The 17,122-nt window shown below is 42.7% G+C and overlaps 1 protein-coding gene and 2 long non-coding RNA genes across 4 annotated transcripts in view; 2 read left to right on the top strand and 1 right to left on the bottom strand.

Moving 5' to 3' along the window:
• klf13 (Kruppel like factor 13) overlaps window positions 1-6,758 on the top strand; it is a 22,622-nt gene extending 15,864 nt beyond the window's left edge. For both annotated transcript variants that reach the window (XM_061822571.1, XM_061822570.1), the window contains one exon: window positions 1,408-6,758. In XM_061822571.1, the coding sequence (XP_061678555.1) occupies window positions 1,408-1,739 (332 nt within the window). In that variant the 3' untranslated portion in view covers window positions 1,740-6,758. The remainder of the gene's footprint in view (window positions 1-1,407) is intronic.
• LOC133502138 (uncharacterized) lies at window positions 6,392-17,122 on the bottom strand. Its single transcript, XR_009795370.1, has 2 exons — window positions 15,664-17,122; window positions 6,392-8,307 (listed from the first exon to the last, which is right to left on the bottom strand). It is a non-coding gene; the product is annotated as an uncharacterized LOC133502138 (long non-coding RNA).
• Window positions 10,828-12,201, top strand: LOC133502455 (uncharacterized). The gene is made up of 3 exons (XR_009795484.1): window positions 10,828-11,189; window positions 11,585-11,697; window positions 11,821-12,201. It is a non-coding gene; the product is annotated as an uncharacterized LOC133502455 (long non-coding RNA).

Raw genomic sequence — 17,122 nt, 5'->3', positions numbered from 1 at the left:
TGTTTTGGCACTGGATATGGCAATCTTCGCTCGGTCTTATGGGGTCTCGCTAAGTCTGGTCGGCAAACAGCTTCTTCATGAAGTCATTTCAGGGAAGAAATCAAATAATGTTTCTGTAGGGCCCAACTAATGTGTTGTTGGTTTTTGGGTAAATAAAATTTGAAATATTTGGCAGGCGTATGTCGACTCCCATGTACTCACAAGTTACTCAAGTAGTTTTTTTCATTGAGTTCTTTCTTACTGTTACTCAAGTAAATATTTAGATGACTACTTTTTACATTTACTTGAGTCATATTACTCGAAAATAAGAGTACTCTTACGCGAGTAAAATACTTGGCTACCCTTGCCACTCACGTAGGGTCGAACTAGACATCGACACTGCTGTATAGTGACGCTGCATCTTCTGTTACAACAGAACGGGAACGTTTATTTTCACTTTCCAGGGACTTTAAATTGAGGTCGGCCAGCATTACAGAGTCTGAAGGTCCTGATCAGATTAGATTGACGTGGCAATTCCATACTGGCTGAAATTGGAATACGTATCCACATACAGGTGCTGGAAGCAGTGCTGACAAAACCAAATGATATGAAATTTAGAGAATAGACTGCTGAGAAAAAAAAATAAATAAAAATTCTGGAACAAACAATAGAATTTAGGCTGTAAATGTTGGTCAGTTCTAGGCTAACAGAGCAGATCTTTGGTGACCCTGGCCCAACTACCGGTACTTTTTATCATTGAAAAAAAAATCCCTCCCCCCCCTCTCCCCCCACAGCTTCCCACAAAAGAAAAAAAACGTGCACGAACTTTTGATACTTGCTGAACTAAGCTATTATAAGGCTTTGGTCACGCTCACAAGATGTTCACCCACAAGCTCAACGTCACTGTGGTTTGGTATGAGGAAAAGAAACTCGTTACAAACAAAAATATGAACAATTGTGACGTAAACTAGGATGACCGCTTCTGATCTGCTCCCACAGTCCCACAACTGATGCAGAATTGATTCAAACTCCACTTTGATGAATGCAGATAAGATTTCCATTTGCACATTTTAATCACCATCTCACTTATTCATTGTTATGTTTCATGTGTCTTCTGTACTGACTCAACTGATAATCAGCAAATTCTTGGATCATCTTGAAAGTGCACACCTGTTGTTGATATTCATTTTTGAGGGGAGGGGGGCACTTGCACTAAACATATACACATGAACATTGGTCAAAACAGAACCTCCATTGGTATTATTATTGGTATTTCATCTGTATAGCAACTGCAAAAAAATAAAAAATGTGACTGGATAGCGGGGTCTGAAAACAGTTTTGCCATTTAGTGAGTGTGACTCCAAGCTTACCTTTCACTTTGTCGTCATTTTAAAACTGAGTCCAACATCTTATTTCCGGTTCTTCCAGGAGAGCGTCCATTCCCTTGCACCTGGCCCGACTGCAGTAAGAAGTTCGCCCGCTCGGATGAGCTGGCTCGCCACTACCGCACCCACACGGGAGAAAAGAAGTTCGGCTGCCCACTCTGCGACAAACGCTTCATGCGGAGCGACCACCTGATGAAGCACGCCCGGCGCCACTCGGATTTCCAGCCCAGCATGCTCAAGAGGCCCCACGCCGGCGGGGTCGTCGGCGGCGGGGCCGGCCACGCCGCCCGTCCCGGCTCCCTCAGCGACTACAGCCGCTCGGACGCCTCCAGCCCCACCCTGAGCCCCGCCCTGAGTCCCGCCAACTCGCCTTAAACTGAACATCGCACTTTCCCGCCTCCAATGTGGCGAGGCGTGTGTTCTTCTTGTCACGATAACACTCGTGTTGTTGCGCGGCGGCGACCCCCGTCTTTTGCTAATCTTGCGCTCGCTGTGGTGTACCATACTGTACAGAACTGCTTATCGTAGTGCAATGACATGTGTGATCCTATAAGAAGGTAACGCCTTTTCCCAGATGGCAATATTTACATTGTCGACCATATGTCTCGATGTTTCTTCTAATCGTGGCTCGTCTGTTTGCAGCAACTAAACACAACTCAGACGACGACAGATGCCCTGATGAGTCTTATCGAAATATTTGTTTTTCTTTTAGGACAAAAAAAAAAAAAAAAACGGGTGATGAGAAAGGGTACACACACACACACACAGGAAAAAAAAACACCTCAGGATTGAAGACAGTTTCTCTTAATACCACAATACTTTACACAAACTGCACAATAAATTCATCACTTTAAAGTTCAGCCGCCGGTTGAACTTTTGGCCCTGCTCAGGGATGGCCTTGTTAGCTTGAACGAATGGAGAGAAACAGTCAGTCCACACACATACACAGTATGTCTACATATGTACACTGTAGTATATGTAGACATGTATATACACATGTATGGGCCTTACACTCAACACACTATTGCACTCTGTTACGTCAGCTTCACTTCCTTCTTGATAAAAAAAAAAAAAAAACATTTAAAACCTCTTTCGCACAGAAAAGCCACGAAATGAGAGCCACAGCAGTTATTTGTCATTGGCTTCTTCTTACGCGAAACCCGACAAAGGTGCGTTTGCCCGGAACGTGTGCGTTTTGACACGTCGCCTCTGTATCCCACAATCAGATAATTAAATGCGACGGCGCCTGCTGTAAAATATTTGTCTGACAGCGACAATAGCTGAAGCCAACTGTTCCGGCTCTGATACCACTTTTGGGAAATTGGAGTGTCAGAGTCTTTTCTAAAGAACAGAGATGCAGAAAAATGTCGGCTTTCAAAGCTGCGGCATCCATTCTGCCGGTGGACATTTATGGCCGCAAACACTCAGAATTGGGTTATAAAGATACGTTTCAAAGCAGCTGTTTAAATAAATATGGAGACAAAGGGACGGCCATGTGCATCCCTCGCACAATCCCACCGGGACAATAAAGTAGCAAAGACATGGATTGGTGAAGTGAGGCCCGGGGATGATTTGGAGCCTGTAAATATCCCGCAAGAAGCGTCAGGAAGGCTTGCATGTGACCCATCTGGCTCTACCTGTCCTGTCAAGATGTCAAGTCTTGTCTCGACGTCAGCTTGAAAGTTAACTCGGAGGTTAAACGCAGTGAAAAGTGCCGGCGGAGCTATCTGCAATGCTCAGGCGGGAGGAGGCGCGTCCTGATAAAAAGAGGAGAGGAATGTTTATCACGACATGAGCAGATGAGGAGACACCCTCGTTTCCTTCTTACGCAAACGATCCAACCAGGATGCAGCGACAGTACCACCTCGATGTAGAGTTTCCCGACTATTAATGAGTTGAGGCACATGCATTTGTTGAACCTAAAATGCGACCTTGGCAGGTGATGCGCAGTCATCCTAAAATCCCACCCAGAAAGCACAATATCTTTTTTTTTTTTGTCCATAAGCAACATTTGGGATATTTGTAACTACATTCTTCTTTTGCCCAATTCCCATTTCAGATAACTGCAATCGCATTTCACTGAAGACAAATGATGGCATCTTTGCCATTCATGTATATGGACTTTGACATTCCATATATATCTAATTCATTTAGAGATATCTGGCATCTGAGTTACTGATGTCTGAAACTGAATTTTACACGTCTAACTCCAGTTTGAGATATCTATAATTAGATTGTGACTGATCATAATTAAATCTATTCACTCCAGTTCAATATATCCATATGTTCCTTTTGAATATTTTACATCATGTTTTAAAGACTAGTTGGAATCAAACTGTAGATGCAGTATCTCAAAAAGAGGTTAGCGATATCTATGATTCAAATATAGATATCTGTAATCAACTAGTGTCGGCTGAACTGTCGATATCATGAGAAACTCTGTTACACCAGAATGGCAAAATTGACATGATCAGAGAGGCAAAATGACTTTAGAGATCTATGTAATTCATTAATTGTTTATCAACTACGATACATTATTTGCAAACAATAAATCCTTATTTCCCAACTAACGTGGTGCAACTGCAAAATGTCCTTTTTCTGTGGCACAATTGTGGCTCTGCACCGGTTGGAAATGATTGAGGTTGAAAATCAGTTTTTGCCACAAGCGAGCACAGAGACAAACGTCGCACTATTAAACAACTGCTTTCAAACGGCTCTGAGCAAAAGGAACACGTCATCAGGGTGCAGCCACGCTCCCGTGAGAAAGTCCACTTGTGTTTCTAGACAAGCAAAAAACAAAACAAACAAAAAAAAACTTCCATGTAAACGGGCAGCGCTTATCCAAACGGGTCCATTCTGCATCCTCGTGCTTGGAAATACAGCCATCCGTGTTGCTTTGATCCCATCGCATCCAATCCAGACTGTTGCCATGGCGAGCGGCGCGTACTCTCCTCAGCGCCACACGCATGTTAACAACTCCGGCAGGTGTACGTCCATGAATGCCGGGTCTTGTCCCCGTCTCACCCCCCCCCCCCTCCACCCCAGCAGCGATCTTTCTTTTCAAAGAAGCAACTCTTGTCACCCCCACCCCCCCAAGACAAAACACCCCTTAGATCCGACGCAGCGATTCGCTGAAACAAAACTATTTTTTTTTTCAAATAGCAGGATGACACTTTTTAGTCAGAGAAACCACTGGGACAAAAATCTTTTCAATTCTCCAAATTGCTGTTGAGCAGCTTTTTTGTGCAGTTTTGCATGCTTTCTTAATCCATAAACTGCACAATTACCTCAGGTTCCACGGGCTGTGTATGGGTCTTATGGGAAATTTTGTTTTCACTGCTGGTCAGTGTCCAGTTTCACCCCCCCCCCCCATCCTCAAGGCCCACCTGCCTCTTAAGTCTTCACAACATCCTGCCTGATTCAAAATTTGGGCTCTCTGAGGCTGACATAAAATAACCCCCCCCCCCACCCACCCCGCAGTGGACCGAACACACGGCATTGTGTGAAAGAGGAAATGTCCAGATCCATCCATCCAGCCATCTTTCCATCCTTCCACTCCATCCTATCCATCCATGCTCTCACTGTAACAAACTACTTGAATAATTCAATACAGAAGGCCATTGAACACCATTTTTGTACATTTTTACAGTTTTTTTTTTAAATAACAGAATAATATACTTATTTGTGAGGGTTCCCCCTCATCTTCAGGTCATTGGTTGAATTGTTTGTTTCATGACAAAAGCAGCCATCCTCTCAGCAGAGAACTGTTGATGTAAGGGGTGATGGGCACGTAGGCTCATCCTCACAAATTCCTCCTCATTCCAGGAACTGGGAATGTTCAGCTGGCAGGCGCCAGTTATGATATGAAACTTCCTGACCTCTAAGTATATTCATTTCACACAGAGTGACTCGTTTAATTTTCTTTGAAACTGCATTCCCTTCAAATTAGAGACCGTGAGAGTTAGCAACAGTCCTAATTTATATCATTGCTTTCTGTGTTTATACTTTTCAGGCTCATAACTCCTTGATGAAAATGTTTCGCTTTCTGTTAGCATCGTTTCCAAACACACGGTGTAGCTTCTGCTTCACGAGTAGCACAAATTAGGTGATTATTTGTTTCCGCTTGAACGACAGGAGAGAAAACAAGGCTTTCTATTCTGTAAATAAATCATTGGGTTTTTATTTTATATGTGTAAAAAAAAATGTTGTCAGGGTCCTTCACGTGCTTTGGATTCAAAGTTTGAAAAGAAAATGCAAAATGAGCCACACGCGTACTGTGATGGTTTGAAACATACAGGATGATGTCAGCGTTGAATAATGATTACGTTTTTCAGTAAGAAAGAACTTTAACCAGTAAGGTTCTTAATTTCATTGTACTGCTTAATAGTTAACTGCATATTGTGTGTATATATATATATAAAAAAATGTGTTTCATTAAAATGATTGGCTGGCAACCAGTTCAGGGCGTACCCCGCCTCCTGCCCGACGACAGCTGGGATTGGCTCTCGTACCCCCGCGACCCTTGTGAGGATAAGCGCCTCTGAAAATGGATGGATGGATGGATCGACTGATGAACTAAGCATATTTAACAAAAAAAAGACGACACGTGGAATATTTTCAACTGATGTCAAAAGTACAGGGTTGGTGGATGTAACTGTGTGCCAAAACACAAATGTTAGAGGGTAAATAGCTACTATCAGACGATGTACAGTTTTTTTTTCTCTCCAAGTGCTTTTGTGTCATGTACAGGATTTAATGAAGCAAATGTGCATATTTGTACGATTAGGTGAACTATTTTCTGCTTTTCGACCATTTGGTCGCGTAGCTTCCTTTTTGTTTTCCCATTCTCGTTATTTAATTGTACCTTTTGGTTGGCGTTCGTCACGCGAGCGACGTTGAACGGCTTTTGGATCATTTTAATGCTAACAAGACGAAGCCCGACCATTCCAAAGGATTGAAAGTTGCGTGTTGCTGCTTACGTGGACCCCGATCGTTGTCGCTTTTTTTTTTTTTTTTTTTTTGGGGGGGGGGGGGGGCTTACAAATGTGTCCCAACTGTGAGTTTTTACACATTGTGAGTCGTGCACAAGGTACGTTCCTCATTGTTTCCCGGGTGTAATCTCTCCTCGTATTTGCCCTTAAGAGCGAGGCCTGCGTGTGGCCCATTCAAATGAACAACGTTCAAGACTCATGTACATATGTGGCGTATGCCCTTTTTTCAAATACACATTTAAGATTAGTTAATGACTTTTGAGAGGGGATCCTTCGTGGGATGGCGTGATTCTTGGGTGTGGAGAAATTGTTACCAAAGCCTATGAAGGGAAACACGAATGTTGCAGTAATTCGGTTCGGCAGAGGCCGGACTTGGTAACGGACCTTTCTTGATTCTTGGATCTCAGATCTTTCTTGAAATGAGCATAAAAGAGGTGTGTATGCTGCAACTGGTGTAGTTTTGTTTTCTTTGGTTGGATGTTGCAGCCCTTTATGAGGAGGAGTTTAGTGCAGGTTGCGAGGTAGCAAAGGTGTGTGCTTTGGCCTCCCCCCTGTTTGTCCTCAGTGCAATGTCGCTCTCTCGATACCTCGTGTGCGTTTCTCCTCTGTCCCATCACCATCAGTTGCCTGTTGTAGTGACTCCAAGGTGCCGCGCCCCTCCCACCCCCAATCCCTCTCCGGGCCGGCATCACTCTTACGTAGTGTGTAAATAACTCTCGACTCAGCTATGGCCAGTACATTCTCATCTGACCTCACTGCTAACTTTCAGGTGTCTTCTCGTTTATTTTTGTTCCTTTTTGCGATTTTTTTCCTTTCAGCAAACCAAAATCACTACACTCGACAAGTATTACAGCTGTACAGTACCTTGGATTCCAACCACATGTTACGTAATGTGCTGGTCTTAGCTGCTCTGCTGTACCTTTCTATGGCATTATTTTTTACGTTAGACGATCTATTGTGACCATGTCCTATGCAAACATGAAAAATAACAAGATTGTTGAAAAATGTATGTTGTCATAACTTGTATGCATGGAATAGTGAAGTTTACATTTGGAAATAAATTCTGAAAATATGCAGCTCCAACTTGTTCCAACTCATTTTTACAAGCCTCCAGTGTGTAACGTGAACCTTAACACACCCCAAAAAGACCTGAATCCTAACAAGATCCATAATCCAGACAAGGCCCGAAAGTTAACAAAAACTCAAACCTGAACCATGATACAAACCTTAATCCTAACCCTTCCCCATCCATCAACCATAACCTTTACATGAATTGTACGTCAATTTATACTTATACCCGAAAACTCCAACATCTAACTCCGGACCCTTACTGTAAAACCATCACTAACTCTGACCTTAATCAAAGCTGTAACACTAAGTTCACAGGACCTGACCCCTGACACTCTCCCATGAAGACACCACCCACCCCAGGGACAGCAATGGCGTGGTGCTAGCCCGCCCATATTTGGCACTTATTGCCAAGCTACCAAACAGAAGTTAGCCTGGTGCCATTTTCTTCTGGATTTTGACTTGATTCGTTTACCAGTCGATCTACGTTCTTACCCTCATCTATGGACACGAGCTGTGGGTCATGAAAGAACAAGATGCCGGATAAAAGTGGCCGAAATGAGTTTCTTCCCCAGCGTGTCTGGGTTCTCCCTTAGAGACAGGGTGAGAAGCTCGGTCATCTGGGAGGGGCTTATTGCTCCTCCGCATTGAGAGGAGCCAGATGAGATGGTTGGGGCATCTGATCTGGATGCCTCCTGGATGCCTCTCTGGTGAGCTGTTCCGGGCATGTCCCACCGGAAGCCCCCTGAAACCTCGCTGGAGAGATTTTGTCTCTCGGTTGGCCTGGGAACATCTTGGGATCCCTCCGGAAGAACTGGAAGACGTGGCTGGGCAAAGTTGAAGTCTGGGTATCCCTGCTGAAGCTACTTTCCCCGCGACCTGACCTGGAGAAGCAGTAGAAAATGTAGGGATGGATGGATAAAGTACTTTGAACAGAAATTCCGGGCTTTGTTTCTAATAAGGATAAAATGTAATAAAGGTAATGAAGGCATTTTCTAATAACAGCACAGGTCAAAAATTATTATTCCTGCTTTAATTTTTTAATCTGATTTGCTCACATTAATGATATTTTTTAAATAATGTCGTATAGTGTAAAAAAAAAAATGTTTTTTTATGTAGAATGAACTCTGACTCTGTGAAGTTTGCCACAAACAGGAGGGATGCTTAACCGCTCCCAAATTTAAAAACCATTATTTAGTTAATCAACTAGAATACCTCATCAAATGGTTGCACCACAACGAGGAGTATTAATCTTGACTAGAATTGGAACAGACAGACTGAAACAACATCCAAATCTCAAACCTCTCATTTTTTTCCACACATCTTAAAAGCCATAAATGCTTCAAGAACCCAAGAATCACATCCCGCTTAACGGCTTGGTGGGAAAGTTTAGAAGCTACATTTAGCTACAATTAGCTCCCCGTATGTTCTCCCCAATCCAGCACGACCTTTATTTTCACACATGGGAACAGCATGGAATTGACCACCTACCAGCGGTATTTAACGATGACGTTTTCAGGAGACTTGATGAACTCTTCCAAGAATTCCAAATAACAGATGGAAACTTTCTTCAAAACTTCAAATTAAAAGCACCAATTAAAAAAAAAGAATACCAACACTCCAGGGTACCTATGAACTGCTGGAGTTTGTTAAAAAAGTACTGAAGCTTCTTCCGTAAAGGAAAAAAAAAAATCTCTCAAAAGTTTAGAAATTAATTTCATGCACTAAATCAATGCATTTACTGATCACTAAATAGAAATATCTCCGCTGATTGTAATAACGGCTCCGTAACAGAATGTTCAGAATGACAACTATATAGCTTGTAAAATATAAAATGCTCCATAGAACACACTTTATTCAATGAACTATGCGTAAATTGGGCTTCTCTCTATATAATATGTGCGTGGAATGACCCAAAAATAACCGGGATGCCCATTTTCACACTACATGGGAATGAACGGCAATTTAATACTTTTGGTCTTCGGTTACGCAGAAACTGTCAATGTATTTTGAACTGCAGGATTCCACATTCCCCAAGATTGTGCATACTTGTTGACTTAAGCACAATTGACCTTCCGAATAAATATTTACCGTAATTTCCGGCCTATAAACCGCGACTTTTTTCACACGCTTTCAACCTTGCGGCTTATGCGGTGATGCCGCTAATTTGTGCATTTTTTCTAACACCCGCATGGGGGCACTCGAGTGGAAAAGGTAAGAGTGAGACCAGTGGAATTTATCTGCCGAGGAAGTGACTTTTACCGTTTTTTTTTAACCGGCATGGTATTTATTTATGTATTTATTTATTAATTTATTTTTAACGAGCCCTGTTTGTGTTACCGTGTTGTTGCTATGTGTGTACTGTCTTTCTCTGTAAATATCTCGTGTTTCAATGTGGGTTTCAATTAGGGCACTTGGGGCTTTCACACAGGTGTGGCTTATGTATGTACCAAATGGTATTTCCTTTACAGACGTACTGGGTGACATTTATAATCCGGTGTGCCCTGTAGGCCGGGAATTACGGTACTATTATTATGTGTGACATTGGCTACTGCTGAGAAAACAATCCTATTAAACTGGAAAAACAAGCTATTAAAGCTCATCACTATCCCCAAAAGGTGTCCACGGGCACATCCCCTTTGGACTTTTTCGCTATATTCACATTTCAACAAATAACTCATGAATATGGGAATGGCCGGGGTATCCCCTCACTCACACTATTGTCCTATCGACGTTCCCTGTTTTTTTCCACCTCACTTGAGTTGTACAGCCAGGGTCACGACCCCTGTCCTGTATGCTTCTCCTGTCCTATCTTGTCCTGTCCTTCCCTCACAGGGTGTAGCCCTAGTGCCATATACAACACTCAGATGTAATGTGCCATAGTTTCAGCCATATAAAGATATATTTTTCCCATCCTGTTTACAATTTGTGCTTTGACCTTTGTTTTCATTTCACGCTCCCTACTACAAATTTTGTGCTGCTCAATTGATCGATACTGATTCTCAATAAATGTGGATTATAATACTCAGAAACCACAGCGGACGCTTAAAACCTCCTCTGTGATACAGTCATACTGTTCCGCCATAAAAGGTATACCTCCATTCTGCTTGACCTAACAGCCGAACAGGAGAAAATGTTTTTTTTTTCTTCGTTTTGTTATTAACAGGAAGGAAGTAGTGTTCACTTCCAGCAAAACTTTGGGGACATATTATACAATCATGACCATCTGTAAGTTACAGCATAGTGCACGACTTCATAGTTGCAACACAGAAGAAACATAAGAGCATCAACGTTGCAGTTTTAGCTCTTACACAACAGAAAGTGTTCCAAGACACAATTGTGTACTCCCTCACGCAGGATGGACGATTGCAAAACATTATTTGCAGGTCAGGTGTCAGGCACTTATCATAAATCCTGCCAACTGATTCTTAGCATGGGTGTTAAACTGAAAAGAAATCAAGGGAACGGGCCACGCCAACAATGTTCATCCCCCTTTTAATTCATTTTATGCCTCACTTGTTTTATTTCTTATTCTGCATTTTTCGCCTCGTTTGTTTTCCCGGGTTTCAGTTTCTTTTCACTGTGTACTCCGCTGACCACTTTGGAGGTGCCGCTGCTCCGAAACGTGCTGTAGAAATAAACGTGGCCTCCTGCGTCTCATCAAGGATTATATTTCATCTGTTCAAGCAGCCTTTTAGAATGATAGCGGAGGAGGGTGGAGACCCTGCCCGTCCGCCTTTGACGAGCTCCTTTCTCACACAGGCAAGTATTATTGTTGCAACAGGAAGTACACCTTGTTCCTTTATTTCGCCCGTGTAAATATTTACAGGAACTACAGGGCATCAACAATGGGCTAAGGGCTTTTTTTTTTTTTCTGTTACAGACCAAATTTGTTACATTATGTGAGCTTTCCAACAAGCATGCCTACAGAAATGTATATGGTCAGCATGCTATTTTGGAATTTGTATTTCACGGTAGAAATATTACATTGCATGATGTAAATGTAGGTCAGTGCAGAGATCGCTTTTTTTGTTGGGGGGGGACCTCCCTCCCACCACTGAACCCCTCCAAAACTGTCTCAGCAATGCAGACAGGAAGGAAGTGCAAAGATTTCAAATTCTGCTTGATGATTGTGTCTTCACCCTGCTTGTCTCCAGGCAGGTTGGAGGCATACAAGCAAACTCACAAGCTGCCACACTTGGCACAGCGGAACTATTGGGTTTGCCAACGCAGCGGCCATGTTCTCCTAAGGACTGCTTTTTCTTTTTATTGAGGTAACATTAACGGTTTCTGCTCACTTTGTATAGCGTTTGTATACATTGACTGGTAACTTTGTGATGGACACGTGCATAACTGATCCAACAATCCAGTTTGTCTTTATTGCTTGTCCTTGTTAGGATGAGGAGGAGCCAATCTGCTGATTTTGAGAGATAGGCAGGGTATGCACTGGACTGGTTGCCAGTCAGTCCCACTGCACAAGACTGCCAAGAACCCATTCATGCTTATAATGTGTGTACAATTTGGATTCAAATTTAATTCCCATTACATGTAGAACACAACAGGCTCATGTTTATGCTTACTAATTATCAATTGGAATATTGATGGTTTTGTAATTTCATAGTGATACACTGGTGCGGCTGCTTTGTCAAGTCAAATGTGTTCGGATTTGGATTCTCAATTTACCCTGTTCTGTTTTTGGTTTTGTTCCTAGTCTGGACTGTTCAATAAATGTGAAGTTGTCAGCGTTATAGTCATGACAATAAAGTTCTTGTGCTTGTCAACATTTGACTTTAAAATGGATAGATTGACCCGTTCATCTGTACATGAATTTTAAACAAAAGGTCACATTCACATGTAATGTAACAAAGAAATAATTTAATGTAGTTTATAAGAAAGACAATTTTAATGAACCTCTAACAAATCATATTTCTACAACATTCTTCTATTTACTGATTGTTTTACTTTATTATATTAATGTTTTTTATTTCTCAAATGAAATTACAATTTAGCCCAGTGGCGCAGCTGTAGAGCATTGGCCTCACAGTTCCTCGGCCTAAATCTTGGCCCCTGCTGTGTGGAGTTTGCATGTTCTCCCTGTCGCTGCGGTTTCCTCCCACATCCCAAAAACATGCAACATTGATGGAAAACTCTAAATTGCTCCTGGGCGTGATTGAGTGCGACTGTTGTCTGTCTCCATGTGCCCTGCGATTGGCTGGCAACCAGTTCAGGGTGTACCACACCTTCTGCCCGTTGCGTCAGGAAGGGCATCCGGCGTAAAAATTGTGCCAAACATATATATATATATATATATATATATATATACATATATATATATATATGCGTTCATCTGAGATGACACCCTGTGGCGACCCTGAAAGGGACAAGCTGAAAGAAAAACACACACACACACACACACTCCCGCGACCCTCGTGAGGATAAGCAACAAAGAAAATGGATGGATGAATGGAAATTATAATTCCGCCTCCCATTAATAAATACATTAATTTGAAACAGATGTCAGTGTAATGCAATGTAGTTCTAACAGCCAAATTAATAACATGAAAATACTTCCCTGACAAACCAGTAAATCATTAGATTTGAAATATAATAGCTCTTTTATTGGTTCTGATTCAATTGTGCACGTGTACTTAATACTGTGTCCTGTGTTTTCCATCCTGGAACTACAGCAAACTAACCACATAAAAAAAAAAAAAAACCCTACATATTAAAAAGAGAGTGAGAAAGCGCGAGATCTGCTTGTGAGGCCCTTTCTCTGAGGGTCTCTTCCAAGTCACGTGTCGGCCCTCCCTGATGACACACTTTCTCCTGCGTCGTGTGGATGCGCTCGTACACTGTGTGAGTGCAGACAGGATGTGGAGGTGGAGGAGGTTCCTTGACTGATGAATCTCTCTGCGAACACTTTTCCTGCTTGCATTGTCAGCTTCCATAGGCCAGCACAGTCAAGATGAAATCGTGTGCGTGTGCAGATAAACATTAACTGTGTAGGGAGTCAAAAGCTTCAAGTGTGTGTTAGTCGCGCACTCACAGTCCCACACGCTCGTGTGTAATTTGCTGGAGCTACACCCTGCCCAATCCAAGAGTGTCAGTGTGCAGGAGTGTGTGTGTGTTTTAGGTCCTCCCCTACCCCCAATGCCAAAGCGGAGGCCACCCACTCCACGCACCGCGCATGGTAGGTCGGGCATTAGATTTTGGTGGCTGGCACCGGCTAAGCGGGAGGCTTAGCGCTCAAGAAGGTCACGGAGGGCAACCCCGATGAGAGGCGGCCATGTTTGACTGCGTGAAGTCGTTGCCATCCAAGAGGGTAAAAGGGGAGGGGCCACGGATTGCGCATCCTGTTTGAATGCGCAGTGCTGCATATGTGGAGAGGAGGAGGGAGAGGGGGCGGCGTGGAACAGCGTACTCTAGCTTGTTTACGCTTTGTTATTGTTGACGCGAGATACACAGGCAACAACAACATGTTCTTGTGTGTGTGCGATATCACATTAAGGTTTCATTTCTTCACCCTTAAAAGTTCACATTTATTACGAGCTGGAGTCCATAATAGTAATCAGAGCCACCCCAAAGAGTTGAACTCATGTGGCCGTCCAATCACATGACACGCACGTGCACACACACACACACGCATGCACAACCACACACAAATACACTCGAGGCTGGAGTTCACAAAGGAACCTTCTCTTCATTCTCACTTCAACAACCCACTGATGCTGTGCCCGTTTGTTTTTTTTTTCACTTAAAATAGATTTTCACGAGTTTCACGAGGGTGCCATGGGAGTTTGTATGTAGTAAAAGTAAAAATAGGGTGTAAATCGGTGGTACTCAGCTGTTGTAACCCTGGGGCCTGCTTTTTCCTATTGTTGCGACCTGCTTTCAGAAAAGTTAAGAGCATTTTCTGATCCGCTTATCCTCATGAGGGTCATGGGAGTGCTGGAGCCTATACCAGCTGTCATCGGGCAGAAGGCGGGGTACACCCTGAAATGGTTGCCAAACAATCGCAGGGCACATGGAGACAGACAACATTCGCACTTACAATCACACCTAGGGGCAATTTGGAGTGTACAGTTAATGTTGCATGTTTTGGGGATGTTGGTGGAAACCAGAGTACCCGAAGAAAACCCACGCAGGCACGGGGACAACATGCAAATTCCACACAGGCCTTGCCGGGACTTGAACGCTGGACCTCAGAACTGTGAGTCCAATGCTTTACCAGCTGAACCGCCCTATATTACACCACATATTACAAAATGGACAAGACATATTTATTTACAAAGCAAATTTGTGTCTAGAGAACAAGGAAGCAAGATTTCTTGTCACTTCCCCAATTTCTTCCATTAGAAAACCCACTCTCCAATTTTTTATTGCTTATTATCATGCATTGTGTACTCATTTATGAGGGTTTGACTTCTATCTTTGAACTGCATATGTTGGCACTCCGTGTATAGAACAAACTGTGGAAAATTTGAAACAAAATCAGCCTTGACAAATCCGTTAGCATTTGCAGTTAGCATTAGTTTGCAAGCGATAATTGGTACAATTTAAGGGTGGGAAAAAAAACCTTGCAAATGACCATTCATCTCACTCATGCATCATTTTATACTGTATGTACATTACACATCTAATAGTGTCTGAAAAATCCTTCACAGACGCAGCTCTGCTGGTTTTGGCAAGGCTTTTCAAACTGGCCCAAAAAAAATGTTTCATGTGGGAAACATGGACAGAGGCCAAATGGTTCCAGGCAGCGTCAATTCGGTTTGGGAGGCACAAATATGCTCTTGTTCATATTTTCTATTATCGTGTGGCAAATTTTTGCATCCACCAATTTTTGTAGTTGACTTAACTGACCTCTTTTTTTCCCCCTGTCCACCATAGCCCGAATTAAATATTATCCATCCATCCATTTTACAAGCTCCTTATGCTCACAAGGGTCAGGGGAGTGCTGGAGTCTATTCCAGCTCACTTCGGGCAAAAGGTGGTTTACACCCTCGACCGGTCGCCAGTTAATCACAGACCACTTAGAAATAACACACACTCACATTCCCGCCTCTGGACTATTTAGTCTTTAATGAACCCAACATGCATATCTTTGTAATGTAGGAGAAACTCAAGACAGGAAGCCTTGAACCTAGAATCAGACCTTGAACCTTAGACCTAAGAGGCCATTAGTTCACTGTGCTGCCTAAAGCAAATACGGTAGGCTAAAATAAAAGTACGGTACTCACCCGTGGATGAAGTGTAGAGGGCGGGTTGCTGACGGTCAGTCCACTTCACGTCTTGCTCTTCAATATTCTTCACTGTCCCGATTTAGGTCCTTGAAAATGTGTTCTTCACCGTGTGTACTTCCGCTTTAATGCTTTAGCCCAATGTTGCGCAAGAGATTAGCGCACGTTTACCAACTATATCCTTTTGTGTTACTTCAAAATGTTCTTTTTAATGATGAAACTGAGCTTTTCTTCTTGAAGAAGTACAATTCTTTTAAATTCATAATTGTTTTATGGCAAAAGTAGCTCACCTCAGTACCTTAACCATTGCATTTTGTGGGAAAAAATTGTGTGTTTTCATTGGAACCTGCATGTCGGATACATTTGTGGAGTGCATTGCGGGTCACAAGCGCATTATTGAAAAAAATCTACCATTGTTTTAAATTAACAAGTCACTCACAAATATGAACAATGACTTTGCAAGTATTGTGTTTTCAGCACAGGATGTCAGCCATATTTGCTGAAGTTAGATGAAACAGTATTCAACATGGAGTGGGGATTTACTGGAAAATAGCTGAATTTAAAGCTTATATAGTGTTTAATTGTTCATTACATTTTCAACTAAGTCCTGACAGCATCATGATGAATGTAATCACTACACAATTCATTCAAGGTGGTGTGTAACGGAATCAATTCAAGCTATAATACATCCTCTGGTTTTAGAACCTCTGAAAAAAAAATCTCAGAGGACATTATACTGGATTGCAAGTGAAGTTAAAGCACATACATACCGCACCATCTGTCCATTAGTCATCGACATTACTTGTCTTCGACAAGGTCGAAGGTAAGCTCGAGCTTATCGTAACCGACCCTGAGCGAGAGTCAGGGTACACCCGGGAATGGTCGCCAGTCAATTGCAGGCCACATTCAGAAGAACAAAAATTCACATGTTCACTTCTACGGCTGTGATTCCCAACCAGTGCGCGGTGGAACATTAGTGTGCTGCGAGCACTTTTTAGGTGTGCTGAGGGAAATGATAACATTTTACCGAATTGTTGAATCAATAAATCGACGACACGGTGGATCAGCTGGAAAGCGTTGGCCTCACAGTTCTGAGGACTCGGGTTCAATCCCGGCCCCACCCTTTGTGGAGTTTGCAAGTTCTCCCTGTGCCTGCGTGGGTTTTTTCTAGGCACTCTGGTTTCCTCCCACATCCCAAAAATGTGCAACATTAATTAGAGACTAAATTGCCCCGAGGTGTGATTGTGAGTGCGGTTGTTTGTCTTGATGTGCCCTGCCATTGGCTGGTAACCAGTTCAGGGTGTACCCTGCTTAATGCCTGTCGACAGCTGGGATAGGCTCTAGCACTCCCGCGACCCTTGTGAGGATAAGCGGCTAAGAAAATGAATTGATGGATGATCAAAAAAAATAATCCATTTACAAGAAATAATGTTTCTTTTGTTTCATCTATTCATGCCAG

This window comes from Syngnathoides biaculeatus, chromosome 6 (assembly GCF_019802595.1).
Source record: "Syngnathoides biaculeatus isolate LvHL_M chromosome 6, ASM1980259v1, whole genome shotgun sequence".
In the NCBI taxonomy this organism is placed as follows: domain Eukaryota; kingdom Metazoa; phylum Chordata; class Actinopteri; order Syngnathiformes; family Syngnathidae; genus Syngnathoides; species Syngnathoides biaculeatus.
This window is presented reverse-complemented; position numbering and strand designations above follow the sequence as displayed.